Genomic DNA, 20,020 nt, shown 5'->3' on the forward strand with positions numbered 1-20,020 from the left:
GCAGCACCTATCTCAACCAAACGTTTTGAGTTGCATCCTTGTCACATTTGTAAACTTCATACCAAATTTCAAGTCTCTAGCTTATACCGTTCCCGAGATATTGTTAAATTACACCGAAAACCGCCAAAAAGCAGTAAAATGCCGCCAAGCGTTACACCGGTCTTAACCAAAAGTTTCGTGTCGCATCCTTGTCACATTTGACAGCTACATACCAAATTTCAAGTCTCTAGCTCTTACCGTTCTCGAGATATTTTGTTTACAGACAGACACACAGACAGACACACACACGGACCAATGGCTGAAACTTCGGATTTAGGCTCTAGGGACCTCAAAACGTGTCTTGGCACTAAAAACTGACCATCGAAATTTTGACCCGATTACATTACTTTCCTTCCTATAGGATAAAAGTAAAAAATGGTGTTTTGGATTATTATTCTGAAATCCAATTTTATCTAGTGTAAGAGGCCCTGATAACTTTGGGGGGGCTTAAGCCCCCCAAGCCCCCCCCTATCGCCGCCTATGTTGGTTCTTGTACCTGTTCCGGATCACTCAAGTACAAGTACTTGTACTTGGGAAGACAAGTACTTTTTATAAGTACAAGTACTTGTACTTCTCACTTTCAAGTACAAGTACATTGTAATTGTACTTGCTTAAATGGAATTGCAAGTACAAGTACTTGGACTTGTACTTGTACTTGGCAATTCCTTTAAATGTACTTGAGCCTGTTAAAGTGCTATGCTATCAGGTACTGGTCATTGTCGGTTGCTTTCAGTTGAAAAAAAGTATTTTTAATGAAAGTACTTGGAGACAGTTTTTAAGTACAAATGTACTTAAGTACTTCCAACTCTGCCGTTTGAGAATCGGATTGTCAGTGTAGTGGCCATAAAAGTTTTTTTGGTGCAATTCAAAATTCAATGCATACTTTTTGTTTTGGTTCCATTTAAACGGCAAAAATCAATGACATTATTGAAAAAAGGGATCTCATCTGGCTCCATTTTTAGTCCGTCCTTCCTTTATTATTACTAATAATAAAAGGTATAGGGGACGGACTATTGTATTCGCTTCGGTGTCGTCTGTTTAAATCTCTTTTCGAATATTTTTCAGCTATGGTTTTCTAACAGCAAATTCTACACCCTCTAAAATGGCTCATGCCCATAACGAAAATGCCTTTTGGTTTCTGCGTTTACACTAATGTTGCTAGATTTTGGTCTAGCGTGTCTTGGGGTGCGGCACCTGTTGTTGATTTATCTGCGTTTACACTATAAATTGTGGTCAGGTAATATCGATTGAAACCCTAATAGGTACCTACTGTAATAATTGAGTGGGATCAAAGGATTTTTGGTGGAATAAAAATACAATAAAAGCCAGCCTAGTTAGTTTAGTTTAGACTTTAGAGGGTAACTGATCTGCGTTGTAAGCGCTAAGTCGTGTGGTCGATTCCCAGTCGGGGCGAATTTTATCCTGAACAGGTGCACGAGGTTGAAATAAGATCAAAGGATTTTTTTTTCGTGTTTTAAGATCTCATCAATTTGACCATGGTACGAACGCTGCTTTATAGGTACCGATATTTTTATAACCTTACTTTGAAACTTTCTACAGATACCTAAACAGGAACGTATCTGACGGATTCCAAGGATGTCTTATGGAGAATTCAATTAGACGGTAATTTTCTGAGAGAAAAAAAGGTAAAAATCCTTGTGCCCTTTTTTATCAGCCAAAAATTCTCAGAAAATTGTTTGAAGGGAAAAAAACCTAGGTAGTAGTACGTATCTACCTAAATCAGCCCACATTCCGTCATGCTCCTTTCGACGTTGATTTATAGTACCCTATATTTTACTCATTGTGTCTCCTGTATACAGGGTCTGCCAGACAAAGGTCATGTCTGTGGCATTTCCTTGTTAGGTTGAAGTGAATTTTCCTTGTTAGTTTTTGCAGAATGCATGAAACTCGATGACCCGGTAAACATGGCAGAGGCTTTGTATTTACACATACTGGCAATATTGTTAAACCTCTTCGGTGATTATTAGCTGAGGCACTCGTCACAATGTTGTCTTTCTCATGGGGTTGATGGTTGCATAGTCAATATCCCATTGACCCATATTTGGTTATTTTTGTTCGACCCATAATTTTATTTGAGTCAGAAGATTAATCTAATCAATTAGGTCAAGAGAATAAGCGAGGCAAAAGGGTAATTGATGGTAGAACTCGCATTTTCCAGAATTTGGTAATTCGTATTTTTCCATCAGTTTATTCCTTCCATCCGTCCATCCACATGATTCTATCAGATTAATCCAATAACAGTTGAGGATATCAACTTGAAATCTGTACATTCAAGGATTATCCGACCAGGATTTCCAGCTCTGTTAGTAAGAACTTAATAATTATTATTATTAGTTAGGTAGGTACTATTAGCATTAAAAAAAAAGAAAAAAAAATACGAAAAATAACTAAACTCTTTATTTTTCTCTCCAAGATGATGAGGAACAGTTGCCATTTTATTGCGAGTTCACAAAACGAAACTGGCAAGAAGATTTCGTTTGTGTAATAAATAATTGGGCTAATGGGCTACTTTGATTGGTCGATCAACAGCATCCGATTTTCAAGTTTGGCGCATTGCATATTCATTGATTTCCAGGCATTCATAAAAAATAAGTACAGTAGAGAATGTAGACTGTAGAGATTAAAAATAGGACTTCATTGTCACAACTCCCTTTTAATGAAATAAATAAAATGTCTATTTTTAAGTGCCGCGCCAAATGTAGGTTATTTATTTTTTAATCCTAATCCTGAAAATCTGGCCGATGCTTTTTCCCGCCACCCTTTTAACAAAATGTCTTCACAGTAGGACGTAAGAGGAAGGTAAAAGACGAAAGAAAGGTGCCTACCTCACCACCAGCCGGATTTTCTTTCACAAAACAGAGGAAATCCTTGCTTTCATCACAATATAGGTAAGTCAGTGGTGTAGTTCAAATATTCATTTTAAAAAAGATTTAGGCTTTTAAGGTAAGTATGTAAAATTTAGCAATGTAGAGAGAAATAAGCTAGGTAAAAATAATAATAATAACAACAATAATAATAATAAACAATAGGCAAGGTTAATGCCAGAGGCGTTCTCTACCACCTAACCCTTAGAGCTCAATTATTATGTGGTCGAATTCTCAAATAAATGAGTATGAAATTCCATGCCTCGGCTGCGATCGAACCCACGTCCTACTGTTTGCCAAGCGAGTGTTGACCACTACACCACCGAGGCAGGTTGAACAATAAAGGGAATTTTTCTTCATAAATAAATACCTATTGGTATACGAGTAAAAATCTACTTAATAATATATTATTTTTAGCTAAATTCTTATTAGGTGTGAGCTATTATTTTTTCGACAACTTGGGTCGGTGTTGTGTTTTTGGGTCACTAGAAAAGCTTTTTGCTATGAACACTTTTTTTTGCTCTTTAGCACCCAGCCTCCGGCACTGGGTTTTCATTTTTGAAATCACAAAATATAGGTAATTTTCCTCTCTTTTCATCATCGTAACACAACAAAATACTTTCTCCACTAGACATTTTTGTTTACTCAAAAAAGTTTCGACCTGAAACTTTGCTTCTCTCTCCCCCCCTCTCTCTCTCTCTCTGTTTCTCCCTCTCCCTATTTCTCATTCTCTCTCCCGTATTATTATTTTCCTTCAAAAATTTCTCCCCTTCCTCCTCCTCGTCTTCTTCTTCTTTCTCATCTTTTTCTTCTTCTTCCCTCATTTTTCTACTCCTCCTCCTTTTTCCATTCTATACTTCTTCAACTTCTTTTCCCCCTCCTCCTAATCATCCCTCCCATCGTCTTTCTCAATCTTCCTCTTTTCTTCGCCACTCTCTTTTGATCAACATTTTCTTTCTCTTCGACCACTTTATATTTCTTTTTCTATTCTATTCTATTTTCACCTTTGTTGCTTTTGTATTATTACCTCTTACAAGTTTTACAATTACCACAAGTGTACAATTGAGAGAGAGCGACAGAGAGAGAGAGAGAGGGGGGGGGGAGACATGAGGAGGAGGAAAAGACAGACTCTACCTAATAACTACTTGTTTTCTTTCTTTCTTCTTCTCTTCCTCTCCCTTCTCCTCTTCCTCTCCCTCCTTTTTTTACTCCTCCTCCTCCATCTCATTCTCCTAGCAATTTCTTATCCTCCACCTCCACTTCTTTTCTCCACTCTTATAATCACACTCAATTTACCTTTTTTTTTCAAGTCTCCCCCTCTCTTCTCTCTCTCTCTCTCTCTAATTCTAACCTGCAGGACGGATGATATAAATTAAATTCCTCCATCTCATTCTCCTAGCAATTTCTTATCCTCCACCTCCACTTCTCTTCTCTTCTCCACTCTTATAATCACACTCAATTTACCTTTTTTTTTCTAAGTCTCCCCCTCTCTTCTCTCTCTCTCTCTCTCTCTCTCTAATTCTAACCTGCAGGACGGATGATATAAATTAAATTAAATATCACCTGTAGGGGACAGCTTAGAGAGAGAGAGAGAGAGAGAGAGAGAGAGAGAGAGAGAGAGAGAGAGAGAGAGAGAGAGGGAGAGAGGCCATGTAGAATTACGAGACAAAAGTGTGGGTGAGAGAAAAAAATGAGAGGGAGAGACAAAAAAAGGAAGAAGGAGAAGGAGAGAGAAAGAAGGAGAGGGAGAGAATGGGGTGAAAAATGGGAACAATACACCTGGGATAAATTTGAAATAATTTGGCGGCTTTTGATTTTTATTTTTCCCCCCAAGGGCGAAGGCTAAAATTTACTGTTGTAGCTGAAATATATTGTGTGTTTGTGCTCCAGTGTACACGAGCAAAGTTAGGGGGAGAATGTTGAATATGGGGACATGTATAAGGGGGGAACATTTGTAGGGGAAGGGCGCTGAATATGGGACATGTATTTAGGAGGGGAGTGGGGCATGTTCATGGGAATATGGGACGATTGATAGACGCCTCACGCGTGACTTGAATAGGAAATGAGATGGAAGATGAAATAGAGAGAGAGAGAGAAAGAGATAGAGGAGGCAAGATGGGTTAAGAGAAGGAGAAACGGAGATAGATATCAAAGACAAAATTAAGAGAGAGAGAGATAGGGAGAGTGAAAGAAATAGAAAAGGAGGGGAAAAGAGAGAGAGAGAGAGATCAAAGACGGAAAAAGAGATTGGAGAGACATAAAGAGAGAAAGGAAGAGAGCGAAAGAGAGAGAAAGGGAGAGAGGTGGAGAGAAAAAGAAAAGAAGGAAGGTTTGATATCAAAATATGATTATATTTTGGTTTTTATGGTATTATCACAGTAGGCTTGCACGCCGGAGGTTCCGGGTTCGATTTCCGGCGGGGTTAAAGTTTTTTCGGCCCTGTGCTTGAAGTTCGAGGTGAACTCAGCCTCGTGAGGACAATTGAGTAGCTACTTTGATCCAGTCAGTGGCGGCATTACCAGTGTAAAAATATTATTGAAATAATTATATACCTACTTTTTTTTTCATCTAACAATTTCATTTTCCATAATGGAAATTGATTGCAAAGGAAGTGAAGAGGTAGAATTATGAAGTGAGCTGAATTGCTTTACTAGCAAATGATGGTATTATGTTTTCAAATGAGGCGCTCTGTTCTGCAGACTTTAATATTGACGTCAGCATATTTCATATTCTCACCTGACGAAGGTTTCCAGTCAGCAAAGATTTCCTAGCGCGGATTTCTGCCGATATTTCTAAGAACTGATAAAATAAAAATAGATAACAAACAATACATATTAGAGAAATCTAAAGAATGGAAAGAGAAGAAAAAGAAGAAGTTGGATGAGGGTGCAGAAGAAGGGGAAGATGAAGAAGAAAGAAAAATATGCGACATTTATACTGATTTCGAACTCGGTTGACAGTAGGTAGTTTTTGGTGTAAATCAATCAACCAATCAGCATTCAGGATTGGTCTGGTCTAGGGAAGAGGTAGAAAATTGGTAACAATCGGTCATATCATGAGTGCATGACTCTTGGTTATGTCATGAGTTCATGACTCTTGGTTATGTCATGAGTTCATGACTCTTGGTTATGTCATGAGTTCATGACTCTTGGTTATGTCATGAGTTCATGACTCTTGGTCATGTGGTCATGTCATGAGTTCATGACTCATGGTCATGATCGATCTTATTAGTAACGAACCCAATAGACGAGAGGACGAGACATTGAGAATGGCTACCATTACCAGTCAATGAAAAGTATGAAAAATAAGAATTATTAGAACCTGACTATTCAGGCTGTTGAGGAAAAAACTGCCAACTGCTTAGTAAAATACTGCTGATGCATTGTTGTCTTCTTTGGTCTCAAGTCTCGAGTTCTGAGTGTCGCATTTCTCTTGGGAAAATATTCATGTACCTTTCCATACATATTCTTCAATTGATTACGAAATGCGAGTTTACAATGATTTGGGTGCCTGGATATTACTTACCTACCTACCTCTTTTTTTTTAAGAAAAAAAAAAAGATGATTGTTCCACCGCCGTTTTTATTTCGTAGCAATGAAACAACTGCTACATTAGACGCATGTGGTCTGTGTCGTAGCAAGCCCATCCCGTAGTATGCCTCTCATCAGATGGGCGAGAAGAGACACAATACTTCCCATTTAGGTGCTGGCTCAACACGAGAACACCAGAAAGTAACCCGTTGAAATATTTGCAATCGAAAAACGAGTACAAACTTTTGTCGATGGTGGGATTCGAACCCGGGACCTTCTGCATGGCAAGCAAGCGCGTTACCACTGGACCAACCGTGCCCCACTGGACCAACCGTGCCCCAAAAACCGTGACCTCGTAAGATAAATTCTAACTATTGGGACCATAGAAAGGCCCTTGGTTTTTCAAGTGAATGTTTTCGAGTTTTCGGTGTATCCCTTTGTCAACTCTACCCACGAGTCTGACGTGGTCTGAACCTTGCCTTGGTCCTAACCCAGCCACTTGCACTGATGGACGCCGGTCAGTCAGAAGGTCTGATCGTAACTGGCTGACACCACACATAAACCAGACGAACCACGAATCTAGAAGTAATAATAAATCCAGAAAGCCACTGGAGAGTAGGTTAAGTCTTTCTATTTCGAACCTTAGACCAATTTCGAGGTAAAGTATAGAAATGGCGGCGGGCGGCGGTAATAAGGTTAAGAGATTCTTTCGTCTGAACGATGAGCTGTCTTGGAACGTAATGCTGGTAGTATAACCTGGAAGTAATGGAGTGAAATGAAGGGGCAGGAAGGAAAATGGCAGGGGCAGAGGAAGGGAAATGGAAGGGGCAGGAAGAGAGGAAAGAGAGAGATGGGATTTGCGAGGAGAATGGAAAGATGAAAGAAGGAAGAGGAATAGAAATAAAGGCGGTTGTCAATTGGTGTGGTGCATTGGTGACAGATAATTGAGAAATAAAATTCTTCTTAGATGGCTCAAGGCTAGGGTTTTCACAGTGCCAGCCTAGTTACTAGTTAGCTTGGAAGGTAGCGCGTCTGACTTGCAAACGCTGGTCGCGGGTTCGATTCCTGTCCGGGGCGGATTTTATCCTGAACAGATAGGGTTCGTTCTCGGAACGGCTGGCTTTCTCCTATCTTGTCTTTCTTCTCTCTTCGATTTTGGGACGATAAGACCTTAACACTCTTCTTAGTAGTTATATACGGTTCCCTCTATCAAACCTCTTTTAGAAGAAGAAGAAGAAGAAGAAGAAGAAGAAGAAGAAGAAGAAGAAGAAAACTCACATGAAATATCGTAAATGAACGGGTCAGTCGGGATTTCAACCCACAACATCCCAACCAAAAGTTAGGAACCACTGTTAAAATATAACTCTATGGTGTACAGACACAGAAAACACTCACATAAAACATACGTAAATATCTTTCCCCACAGGGAAAGCGTATATAATATTACGGATTTCTTTTTATTTCCTAATGCATTTTACATTCAAGTAATTCCTCAGATGCATTTCCCGTGTTTGACAGACTGACAGACTGACAGACGACACCGAGGCGAATACAATAGTCCGTCCCTTATACCTTTTTATTACTATTGTAATAATAAAGGAAGGACGGACTAAAAAGGAGGAAGTGGAAAAGTAGAAGGAGAATGAGAGAATAAAAATGAAAGGGAGTAACAGGACTACAGGAGGAGAAGAGAAGAAGGAGGAGGATAAGAAGGAGGATAAGAGAAAGGGAAGAAGGAGGAGAAAGAGGAACAAGAAGAGAAAGAGACGAGGGAGGAGAAAAAAGAAGAGAAGGAAGAGAAGAATGAGGAGAAAGAGACGGAGGAGAACATAAAGAGAAAGGAGGAGGTGAGGAAGAACGAGGTGGAGAAGAACGAGGAAAAGGGAGAAAGAGGCAAATTAGGAGGAGAAGGAGCGAGAGGATGAAGAAGAAAAGAAAATGAGGCGCAAAGAAGAGAAAGAAAAAGTTTGACAAAACTTTCAGCACATTTTCAAGAATAAAGTTTAAAAAAAGTCTGGTGTAGGGAAGAGGTAGAAAATTGGTAACAATCGGTCATATCATGAGTTCATGACTCTTGGTTTTGTCATGAGTTCATGACTCTTGGTCATGTCATGAGTTCATGACTCATGATCATGATCGATCTCATTAGTAACGAACCCATAGACGAGAGGACGAGACATTGAGAATCGCTACCATTACCAGTCAATGAAAAGTATGAAAAATAATACTTTCATTACTAGTACCTATAGCTCCGCTATACTGTAGTAATAGAAAGTAATAAGAATTCTTAGAACCTGACTATTCAGGCTGTTGAGAAAAAACTGCCAACTGCTTAGTAAAATACTGCTGATGCATTGTTGTCTTCTTTGGTCTCAAGTCTCGAGTTCTGAGTTGTCGCATTTGTTTAAAAAAATCAGGCAGGTAAAAGTTGAAATTCAAATTTTGTTTACGAAGAAAAAAGAGAGAAAAAGACGTCCTACCTCCCTTTTTACGAAGAAAATAAAGAAATCATTGCAGATAAAATTTATACATTTATGTACGTGGAATTCCAAAGTTCTAATAAAAAGAATCTAAATCATGAATTATTTGTGGTGAAAGAATTACGTACCCATTTGTGGTGAAGCTGAAAGCTTCTTCACCAAATTTTGTATGTCACAACATTTCTAAGGGCCTCCTTAACTTATTCTGTCATTTAGCCTTGTCAGATTTTTTGTGGATGTCACAACATTACCTACTAACTTATTTTGTCATTTCTATTAACTATTTCTCTTTTTCCTTCTGTAAAAAAAAAAAAACAACGCCAGCCTTGTTAGCTTAATTGGCAGCGCGTCTGCCTTGTAAGCGCTAGACCTCGGGTTCGATTCGCGCTCGGGGCGGATTTTATCCCGAAGGGATAATATTCGTTCCCGGAACGGCTGGCTTTCCCCTATCCTGTCGTCCTTCTCTCTTCGATTTCGGGACTATAAGACCTTAGCAGTTACCAGTTCCTACTGTCAAACTTATTTAAAAAAAAAAAAAACAACAACAACAAAGAATCTTACCTTTTCTCCTTCCTCCTTGAAGCACTTTCGAACCAAGCGACCGAGGGCGCAAAATTCGGTCGAATTAGACGGCACTTCTATCGACTTCTCACACACATCAATCAGCTGGTTAGCCTTGCTCAGTTCGGGTTCTGAGAACCTTCGGGCCGCCATTAGTCGGGCGTTAGATCCGATGAACTTATTGTCTTTGACCTGGCACAGAAAAGCAAACAGAACTTTTAACATATCGTTCCTCGCTTAACTAGGCTAAATTTTATGACTTGACTTAGACTCGAACCACTAACATTCAGATCTGAAGTCCACCGCTCTAACCACTGAGGTTAGTCAAAACTCAGCCGTCTACAATAAACCAGCTCATTCAGCTTAGGAGGTGGCGCACCTGCCTTGCAAGCGCTCACAGTTTTTTTTTTTTTTTTTTTTTTTTTTTTTATTTTTTTTTTCTTATCCTTCCTCTCCTTTTACTTACCTGCCTTCAGTATTCAGTAACTGATACCTAGTAGGCAAGTAATAGCTTTTACATGATAGGTACCTGACTAAATGTGAAAGTCATAGAATAGAAATCATTCTTAGAACGTGAACTTCAAAAAGATAATGGAGGGGTTTCAAAAGGACAACAATCAACTTTGAAAGGACAACTAAAATTAGAACGAAATAGGAGGATAGCTTGATCCAAAAGTGACTGAAACTATTTTCCTCTTCTTCTTTCTCCTCTTCTTACGTTTTTCTTTCTTAGAATCGAATTCTTGAACTACTTTACCACTTAGAAACGCTATAACGTCTTATCTCATCTAATATATATATATATACAGTCGACTCTCGGTAATTCAAACCTTCGATAATTCGAAACTCTCGATAAATCGAAGCAACTGTCTAGTCCCTTGAAAAACTCTCCAGTGGCGTAGCGTGGTCTAAAGTCAAGTGTAGGGCACTAATTTCCATCACCATGCACATTACTACATAAGTCATGCACATGCTTCTTCATAAATATTTAAAGTCAATACAGTCGACTCTCGGTAATTCAAACCTTCGATAATTCGAAACTCTCGATAAATCGAAGCAACTGTCTAGTCCCTTGAAAAACTCTCGATATTTCGAAAAAAATCAATGCATTTTGGTACGCTCGATAAATCGAAGTGAAAAGAAGTGGACCAAGAAAAAAACACTCTATAATTCGAAGTTTGTCTGCCAAAAACACTCGATAATTCGAAATTTCCAGTTTAAACTTGTCTCCCTCCTCTTATGTTTTTCTCTTGATACATTATAGAAATCTTTTCATATTTTTTTCAAAACCACAGGCCACAATTATTGTGGCCTATGGTCCAAGTTATTGCTACAAAGCAAACCAAATATAACAGATTTCTTAAAAAAAAAAAATAATAAATAATAATAATAAAAAATAAATAAATAAACAGGTAGATATGCTTATACATAATAACAATAATTATTATGTTCAATAATTTAACATACATAAGTAAATACAAGTTCATATTATGAACATACAAGTTCATATTATGAACACTTTTCATTCTTTTCAAATCTCTTGATAATTCGAAGTTTTCATTTTTTCTCTCTCGCTAATTCGAAGTCCTGGAAGCGAAGAAAGAAAAAAGACAGGATAGGAGAAAGCCACCCGTTCCGAGACCGACCCTTATCCGTTCAGGATAAAATCCGGCCCGGGCGGGAATCGAACCCGTGACCTAGCGCTTGCAAAGCAGACGCGCTACCTTATAAGCTAGCTTATGTCAGTGAAGTACCTATTTATTATTTTATTTATGGTACATTATTCTCTAGTCTTATAGGTACCTATTAGGTACATTTTTTTTTCTTCTTTACCTGTATTTAATAAATCCACTTTCTTTAGCTACTTTTCTTTCCACTTCATCCCTTTCCCCCCCCCCTTCCCTCTCTCTCTCTCTGAGGAGAATGGAAAGATGATATCCCTCACAAGGGTATTTGAGTAAATTTTGAGGGTATGGCCGCCATACACGCCCTACATGGACGCTACGCCAATGTATGAGAGAAAAATAGTAGCTCAATCACCTGTAAAACATACTCAGATAAGCGGCCCCTACGAGGGCCCCGTAGATCCGAGCGACTGTCCTTTAGATGTTGAACCCTTTTTGCCAAAATCGGACAGACCGACACACCGCTCCGAAGTTATGTTATTTCGTTGAAAAAAGGCCCCTTGGGTGACTTACCCTCATTTTTTCGTTGGTAGGGATGTTCTTCGTACTGAGAAGACTCATAAATGCTGAAAATCAAACAGATAACAATTATGAAGAAGTAGGTACAAACAGGTTTTTCCATCCTCTCTCTTGATTCTCTGTTCGGTTTCGGACGATAAGACCTTATCATCAGTTAAGCTGTGTCCACACACATAGTAAACACCGTCGATCGACGAGGTGAATCTATGTCAGGGGTTTCCAACTTCCATGTGTATGCGGGCCACATGCTACATTGGGAAGTACTTCGCGGGCCACATATGTACATAGGAGAGCATTGTAGGAACCCCTCAACTTTTCAGAAATGCTGTCCGTTCGAATTTTGAGCGCCGCAGGCGAAATTTTTCAAAAAAAGTATTCTCCTAATTGTAGTTGAACACTAAAGGGGGTCAGTTTCCAGGTAAGTTTGTGGAAATCCCAAAAAGCTTCGCGGGCCACAAAAATGGTCTGGCGGGCCACATGTGGCCCGGGGGCCGCTAGTTGGAAACCCCTGGTATAGAGCATATCTATACCTACCCTCTACCGTCAGGTACCCTAGCATTTGCCGGATTTGGCCATTATAAAGTAGTTGTACCTATGTAGGTACATTAAGTATATGTACCTATATATATTATAGGACATTAAGTTTATCTACGTAGATACATTAGCAAAATCTGGGCTCTTATAGCTAGGTACTGATGGTAACATGCTGGACTCTATAATGACCATATCCCTGCTCCTTTAGTAACCGTGACCTCTTATGATAAATTCTAACTATTGGGACCATGGAAAGGCCCTTGGTTTTTCAAGTGAATGTTTTCGAGTTTTCGGTGTATCCCTTTGTCAACTCTACCCACGAGTCTGACGTGGTCTGAACCTTGCCTTGGTCATAACCCAGCCACTTGCGCTGACGGACGCTGGTCAGTCAGACAGTCTGATCGTAACTGGCTGGCACCACACATAAACCAGACGAACCACGAATCTAGAAGTAATAATAAATCCAGAAAGCCACTGGAAAGTAGGTTAGGTATTTCTATTTCTAACCTTAGACCAATTTCGAGGTGAAGTATAGAAATTGTAATTGTAATTTCTTTATTGGCAAAATATATACATTTAGTACAGAGAATCTTAGACAATGATAAAAAGAAAGAGATTAAATCCTAGGAAAGTCCCTAATAAGTTCATGAGGAAAGTACCTAATAAGTTCATGAGGAAAGTCCCTAATAAGTTCATGAGGAAAGTGCCTACCTAATAAGTTCATGAGGAAAGCACCTAATTAGTTCATGAGGAAAGTACCTAATAAGTTCATGAGGAAAGTACCTAATAGGTTGAGTGAAGCTGGGAAAAGCCATCAGCACATGATTTGCCAGTTGGTCACCCATCCGGATTTTAACCACGCGCAACCTTGCTTAACTTCAGTGATCTATGGGAAATTGCTGCATTCAACGTGCTGTCACCGCCGGCTTTTTACTTTCCTTACCCTATCTATACCTAGGTAATATTTTATTTTTGGTCTTATTTTTTATTTTTGTAATCATCTACAAAGTTTTGTCTTCTTTCGGATACGGCACTGTAAAGTAAGTACCAGGTATACGTACTTTATAGGTAAGTAAGTACCTACCTGCTTACTTTAACCAGTGGCGGCACTACAAGTCGAAGAGACGAGCGATAATAAATATGATGATTGAGTAAATGAAAATCAAACCTCTACTACTGTGATACCCACAAAGTTGTGAGAAAGCTCCCTCTGCTTTAACACAAAGATTCATGATTGATTTTTTTTTTTTTTTTTTTTTTTTTTTATGACAGAGGGAACTGTAACTGCTATGGTCTTATCGCCCCGAAATCGAAGAGAGAAGAAAGATGATCTAAATACATAGAGAGCAATAGACAAGCACTCATTCAGGAATAATAGGTATTTTCATTATAGAAGTAGATAATAGAGGTAATTAGATAGTTTAGGTAAGTAGGTAGGTACTTTTATTATCATATACTTACGCTTCTTCTTCCTCGCCTTTTCCCGTATTTAGACGGGGTCGGCGTTTTTCGTCAGCCTCTCAATCAGCCCTAGCCTAGGGTGATCGCTTTGGGCTGAAATTTGGTTTTGGCTACAAAAAATTCAAGAGTGGATGCTCTTCGCACTCAACCTTTGCTATTTCTTTAGCAAGGGAAAATTCAGGCTGATATCCTCCCTGTATTTAAAGTCCCCCAGCCAGACAGGCCAGACTATCGGATTGAACCCACGCCCTCCTTATTACCAGGCGAGCATCTTGACCACTATACCACCGAGGCATTTTAATCTTACCTTGATTAACTCCGAGTCTAGACTGGCATTCCATAGCAGCTTTGTTCAGATTTTGAGCAACGGATAATTTAGGGGTAGTGGGTTTCTGAGGGGCAATAGTAGTTTGACCCTGTGAAATTGCAATACAGCGAGGTAATGGCGTGAGAATATGTCGAACTCTAAAGATAGAACCCGCTCCATCGAAAATCCAAAGATAGAAACCTGGAAACACACTTTTCTCGAGTCACATGAGCTCATGGGGAGCCAGAAAGATGTGGTTCAAAGTTCTCACATAATATATACTTAGTAGGCCACCGAGACATTTTAATCTTACCTTGATTAACTCCAAGTCTAGACTGGCATTCCATAGCAGCTTTGTTCAGGTTTTGAGCAACGGATAATTTAGGGGTAGTGGGTTTCTGAGGGGCAATCGTGGTTTGACCCTGTGAAATTGCAAAACAGCGAGGTAATGGCGTGAGAATATGTCGAACTCTAAAGATAGACCCCGCTCTATCGAAAATCCAAAGATAGAAACCTGGAAACACACTTTTCTCGAGTCACATGAGCTCATGGGGAGCCAGAAAGATGTGATTCAAAGTTCTCACATAATATAAATATAGTAGGTAGGTGATTTTTACTTAGTAGGTGATTTTGTCATTTGACGCGAGGGCAGTGTAGATATATCTTGGACGAAATCACGCTACTACACATATTATAGGAGAACTTTGAACCACATCGTTTTGGCTCCCCATGAGCTCACGTGACGTGAAGGCAGTGTGTTTCTACCTTTGTTTCATTACACATTTCATCAGTAAATGATTTCTTCATATTAAATTGATCCCAACGGCAAGGTACACTTTGACAAGAAAGAATATTTATTTGTTAAAATAAATAAATTAAGGAGGACCAGAAAGAACGTGAAAAAATGCATTCTTATTAGTTTTAAATAATAGGGGAAAAAGAACGTGAAAATTACATTTGGTATTAGTTGTTTAAATAAAAAATGTAAAACGAGGGGGAAAAATTACTTTCCTTCCTATTCCTATACAATAAGGAAAGTAAAAAAAGAAAAATGAGAGTTTCATTTATTTCGTAGCAATGAAACAACTGCTACATTTGACTCATGTGGTCTGTGTCGTAGCATGCCCATCCCGTAGTATCCCTCTCATCAGAAGGGCGAGAAGAGACACAATACTTCCCATTTATGTAGGTGCTGGGTCAACACGAGAGCACCAGAAAGTAACCCGTTGAAATATTTGTAATCAGAATACGAGAGCTTTTTTCTTCTTGCCAGCCTAGTTAGCTTGGAGTGTAGCGCGTTTGCTAAGTTTAATTCCCGCCCGGGGTAGATTTTATACCCAAGAGATAAGGTTAGTTCTTGGAACGACTGGCTTTCTTCTATCCTGTCTTCCTAATCTCTTCGCTTTCGAGGCGATAAGACCTTGGCATTTACCGTTCCCTCTATCAAACCTCTTAAAAAAAAGTATTTTTTTTTTTCGATGGTGGGATTTTTACCTGTACACTGTCTACTATTATTGGTCACAATCCATTCGGGTGTTTTCGCCTTATACAGGGTGCCCCTCCTATTGATTGCATCCCAGTATATCCACTCATCACAAGCCACGTCCAGAAGGCGAGGTAGATCATGGAAGATGGTCTCTGGATTGAACTGGGTAAACGGGTCAAACTCAGTGAAATAGAAGTCTGTACTCAGCTTATCGGCGTTTAGAATAGCATTGCCTGTGAAGAACAGAGAAAATGGGGCATTTTTCAGTTAATTACCATGAACCTCTTCTTCTTACTCGCCTTTTCCCGTGTTCAGACGGGGTCGGCGTTTTTCGTCAGCCTCTCAATCAGCCCTAACTAGGGTGATTGCTTTGGGCTGACATTTGGTTTTGGCTACAGATTTTACGAGTGGACCTTCGCACTCAACCTTTGTGATTTCTTTAGCAAGGAAAGTTAGTTACCATTAATCATTAGTAAAAAAAAGAACATTGACTCTCAACCCGGAGACGCTGGGTTTGACTCCCGGCCGGGGCGAAAATTTTCTGACCAAACTTTTCGGTTCGGGATAGAGATGGATGTTGTTAGAATGTATATTGATTATGATTAGCGGTACCTATCTGTGGGAATCAATAGTCCTGCTATTGAGAAAGTTATTAACGTGTCGTGATAGGCATAAGAACGTGTCGTGATAGGCATAAGGCAAAGTTTTTTTTTTTTTTTGACACGAGAGAAATACTCCCAACTAGCCCTCAATATAAAATGGAAATGGGACACATTCTAATCTCAAAGAACTCACAATCAACTCAACCTCACGTTATACTCACCTTTAGCGCTTGTTTTGGTTTTCATCATAGCTTTGAACACCATTTCGTATTTCTTCCTCAGCTCAGACCAAGACTCGCCCGTCAGATTATCATACAGTTTGAGGAACACAACGTTCGCGTACAGACGCAAGTTGAACAGTTGTGACATAGAACAGGAGATGAGCTGCTCCATTGCTTCATCTATAAACTTCAGCTGCTTCTCTGTGTGATCTTCTGTTGATCTCAGAGTTATAATCTTGCGAGAGACATGGTAGATGATACTCAGGAACGACACAATACTCCCAGGCCGCTCATCATACGCCTGGGCAAAGAACGTCCAGAATATATCCTTCCTGAAATGCTTCATTGGTAGTAGATTCCTTATAATCAACCATTCCAAGTAGTAACGAACACTCGGTTGATGATTGTATTTCAACACATTCTCCAGTCCCCACACAAACAGATTCTGTTTCACCGAAAGCGCTTTGAGTCCGAGCAAGATTTTATCAGCAGCATCGTCCAGTAGGAGAATATTCTGAATGGCTCTCAGTTTGATCTTGTGTGTCTGTGAGTTGTGGAAGTATTGGACACTTGTCTGTTTCGAATCGAACGCTTCCTTCAGATCATCCATAAAGGCAACAATGTCCAGTTGTGAGTTTTTAGCATTCAAAAAATAGTTTTGCCAGCCTAGTTAGCTTGATTGGTAGTACGTCTGCCTTGTAAGCGCTGGGCCGCGGGTTAAGCTTGATTTCTTCATTTTCTGCAAGGGTCAGAGCTATGGTCAAGGCTCCGTTGATGCCGCTTCTATTCATTAGCACAGTTTGTTTGTTTTCTCTTGGATCGGTACTAGGCTATGGTCGAGGGTCAGTACTCCGTTGTGGACGCCTACTGGGAATCAAACCCGGCACCTTCTGCATTCCAAGCAAGCTCTTACGAAGTACTCGTCGTCAGACAATGCTGTTTAACGTACTCCCATATAAACAGGGCTCCAGTAACGTGAACATTGAGTGATCTAAGAACGCCTAGCTGAGGTATTTCCACATAGGTATCCAGTAGTACCAGGATGTCACTCACTATGCCTTCCTTCTCGTTGTGACGTGAAGGCAGTGTGTTTCTACCTTTTTTGTTTCATTACACATTTCATCAGTAAATAAATGATTTCTTCATATTAAATTGATCCCAACGGCAAGGTACACTTTGACAAGAAAGAATATTTATTTGTTAAAATAAATAAATTAAGTCGCGGATTTCGCGATTTTGTTCGCGGATTTGGCGATTATGTTCGCGGATTTGGCGATTATGTGTTAAAATAAATAAATTAATATGAGTAGAGGCGTGTAGCTTGTCGCCAAATAGGGAGTAAAACCCCCATTAGTAAAAAGCAGCAAATAATTACCACTAAAATTATACAACCAAAAAATATTACCGACCGACATGTGCTCATATTTCAGGATTACCTTGATTTCCAGGGTCAGAATAGCCACAGCTATCGACAGCAGACAAACAGTTTGGTGATATTTCGTCATGGCGATGTTTTCTCTTCAACTAATCAGAACAAACTGCGATGTAAAGGCCGGGTTCGCGATTATGTTCGCGGATTTCGCGATTTTGTTCGCGGATTTCGCGATTATGTTCGCGGATTTCGCGATTATGTTCTGAGGAAAGTGCCTAATAAGTTCATGAGGAAAGTCCCTAATAAGTTCATGAGGAAAGTACCTAATAAGTTCATGAGGAAAGTGCCTAATAAGTTCATGAGGAAAGTGCCTAATAAGTTCATGAGGAAAGTACCTAATAAGTTCACGAGGAAAGTACCTAATAAGTTCATGAGGAAAGTGCCTAATAAGTTCATGAGGAAAGTACCTAATAAGTTCATGAGGAAAGTCCCTAATAAGTTCATGAGGAAAGTACCTAATAAGTTCATGAGGAAAGTACCTAATAAGTTCATGAGGAAAGTACCTAATAAGTTTATGAGGAAAGTATACCTAATAGGTTGAGTGAAGCTGGGAAAAGCCATCAGCACATGATTTGCCAGTTGGTCACCCATCCGGATACTAACCACGCGCACCCTTGCTTAACTTCAGTGATCTATGGGAAATTGCTTCATTCAACGTGCTGTCACCGCCGGCTTTTTACTTTCCTTACCCTATCTATACCTAGGTAATTTTTTATTACTTTCTATTACTACAGTATAGCGGAGCTATACTAGTAATGAAAGTATTGCAAAAATCGGGAAATGGTTGGAAATATCCGTTTTGGGATCCCCTGATGTCAAAAAAGTGATATTTAGCCCATGGTCTGTACGTTACGTACGTACGTACTACAGGTTTTTTTTTTTGGTCTTATTTTTTATTTTTATTTTTGTAATCACCTACAAAGTTTTGTCTTCTTTCGGATACGGCACTGTAAAGTAAGTACCAGGTATACGTACTTTATAGGTAAGTAAGTACCTACCTGCTTTGTACCTAGATATAACCTTATAGCTATAACATGAACTCAGACACTATTAATCTTTTCCCCTCTCTCTCCGTCCCTCCCCTCCGTCCCTCCCCTCCTTTTCTGTCTTCTTTTTCACAACCAGGTCATTTCATAACGGTTGCCCCCCTTTCTCTCTCATTCTTTCGCCTTCTCTCCCTCTCTCTCGGGGTCCTACAATGTTCCCCTACGTACATTTATGTGGCCCGCGAAGTACTTCCCAACGTAGCATGTGGCCCGCATACACATGGAAGTTGGAAACCCCTGTTCTAAATACATAGAGAGCAATAGACAAGCACTCATTTAGGAATAATAGGTATTTTCATTATAGTACCTAAGTATATTATAGAGGTAAATAAATAGTTTAGGTAAGTAGGTAGGTACTTTTATCATATACTCTTCTTCTTCTTCCTCGCCTTTTCCCGTATTTAGACCGGAAAAGCTAAGGCGATTGCTTGGGGCTGAAATTTGGTTTTAGCTACAAAAAATTCAAGAGTGGATGCTCTTCGCACTCAACCTTTGCTATTTCTTTAGCAAGGGAAAATTCAGGCTGATATCCTCCCTGTATTTAAAGTCCCCCAGCCAGACAGGCCAGACTATCGGATTGAACCCACGCCCTCCTTATTACCAGGCGAGCATCTTGACCACTATACCACCGAGGCATTTTAATCTTACCTTGATTAACTCCGAGTCTAGACTGGCATTCCATAGCAGCTTTGTTCAGATTTTGAGCAACGGATAATTTAGGGGTAGTGGGTTTCTGAGGGGCAATCGTGGTTTGACCCTGTGAAATTGCAAAACAGCGAGGTAATGGCGTGAGAATATGTCGAACTCTAAAGATAGAACCCGCTCCATCGAAAATCCAAAGATAGAAACCTGGAAACACACTTTTCTCGAGTCACATGAGCTCATGGGGAGCCAGAAAGATGTGGTTCAAAGTTCTCACATAATATATACTTAGTAGGTGATTTTGTCATTTGACGCGAGGGCAGTTAAAGGCCGGATGTGGCCAATCAAACTCGGTCCGAATCTGAGACGACCTTTTAATACTAGGAGAATTCCTGCCGAGTGGGTATCACACTAGGCTTGCACGTAGGAGGCCCGAGTTCGATTCCCGGCGGGGCCGAGGTTTTTTTTCGGCTCTGTGCTTGGAGTTCGGGATGCACTCAGCCTCGTGAGGACAATTGAGTAGCTACTTTAATCGAGTAGTGACCAGTGGCGACATTACCAGTGTAAAAATATTATTGAAATCTGGAAAT

General features: G+C 39.7%; 1 protein-coding gene across 1 annotated transcript; it reads right to left on the reverse strand.

Annotated features, from left to right (window-relative positions):
- Positions 1-9,495: 9,495 nt before the first annotated feature.
- On the reverse strand, positions 9,496-16,946 carry LOC103513998 (the record flags this gene model as incomplete). Its single annotated transcript, XM_008478864.2, has 6 exons — positions 16,311-16,946; positions 15,496-15,720; positions 14,315-14,515; positions 14,002-14,202; positions 11,694-11,746; positions 9,496-9,687 (listed from the first exon to the last, which is right to left on the reverse strand). Coding segments are annotated over exons 1-6 (1,482 nt in total), but the record flags the coding sequence as incomplete, so codon positions are not given.
- Positions 16,947-20,020: the final 3,074 nt, after the last annotated feature.

The sequence above is a fragment of the Diaphorina citri genome, unplaced genomic scaffold (assembly GCF_000475195.1).
Source record: "Diaphorina citri unplaced genomic scaffold, Diaci psyllid genome assembly version 1.1 scaffold1063, whole genome shotgun sequence".
Lineage (NCBI taxonomy): Eukaryota > Metazoa > Arthropoda > Insecta > Hemiptera > Psyllidae > Diaphorina > Diaphorina citri.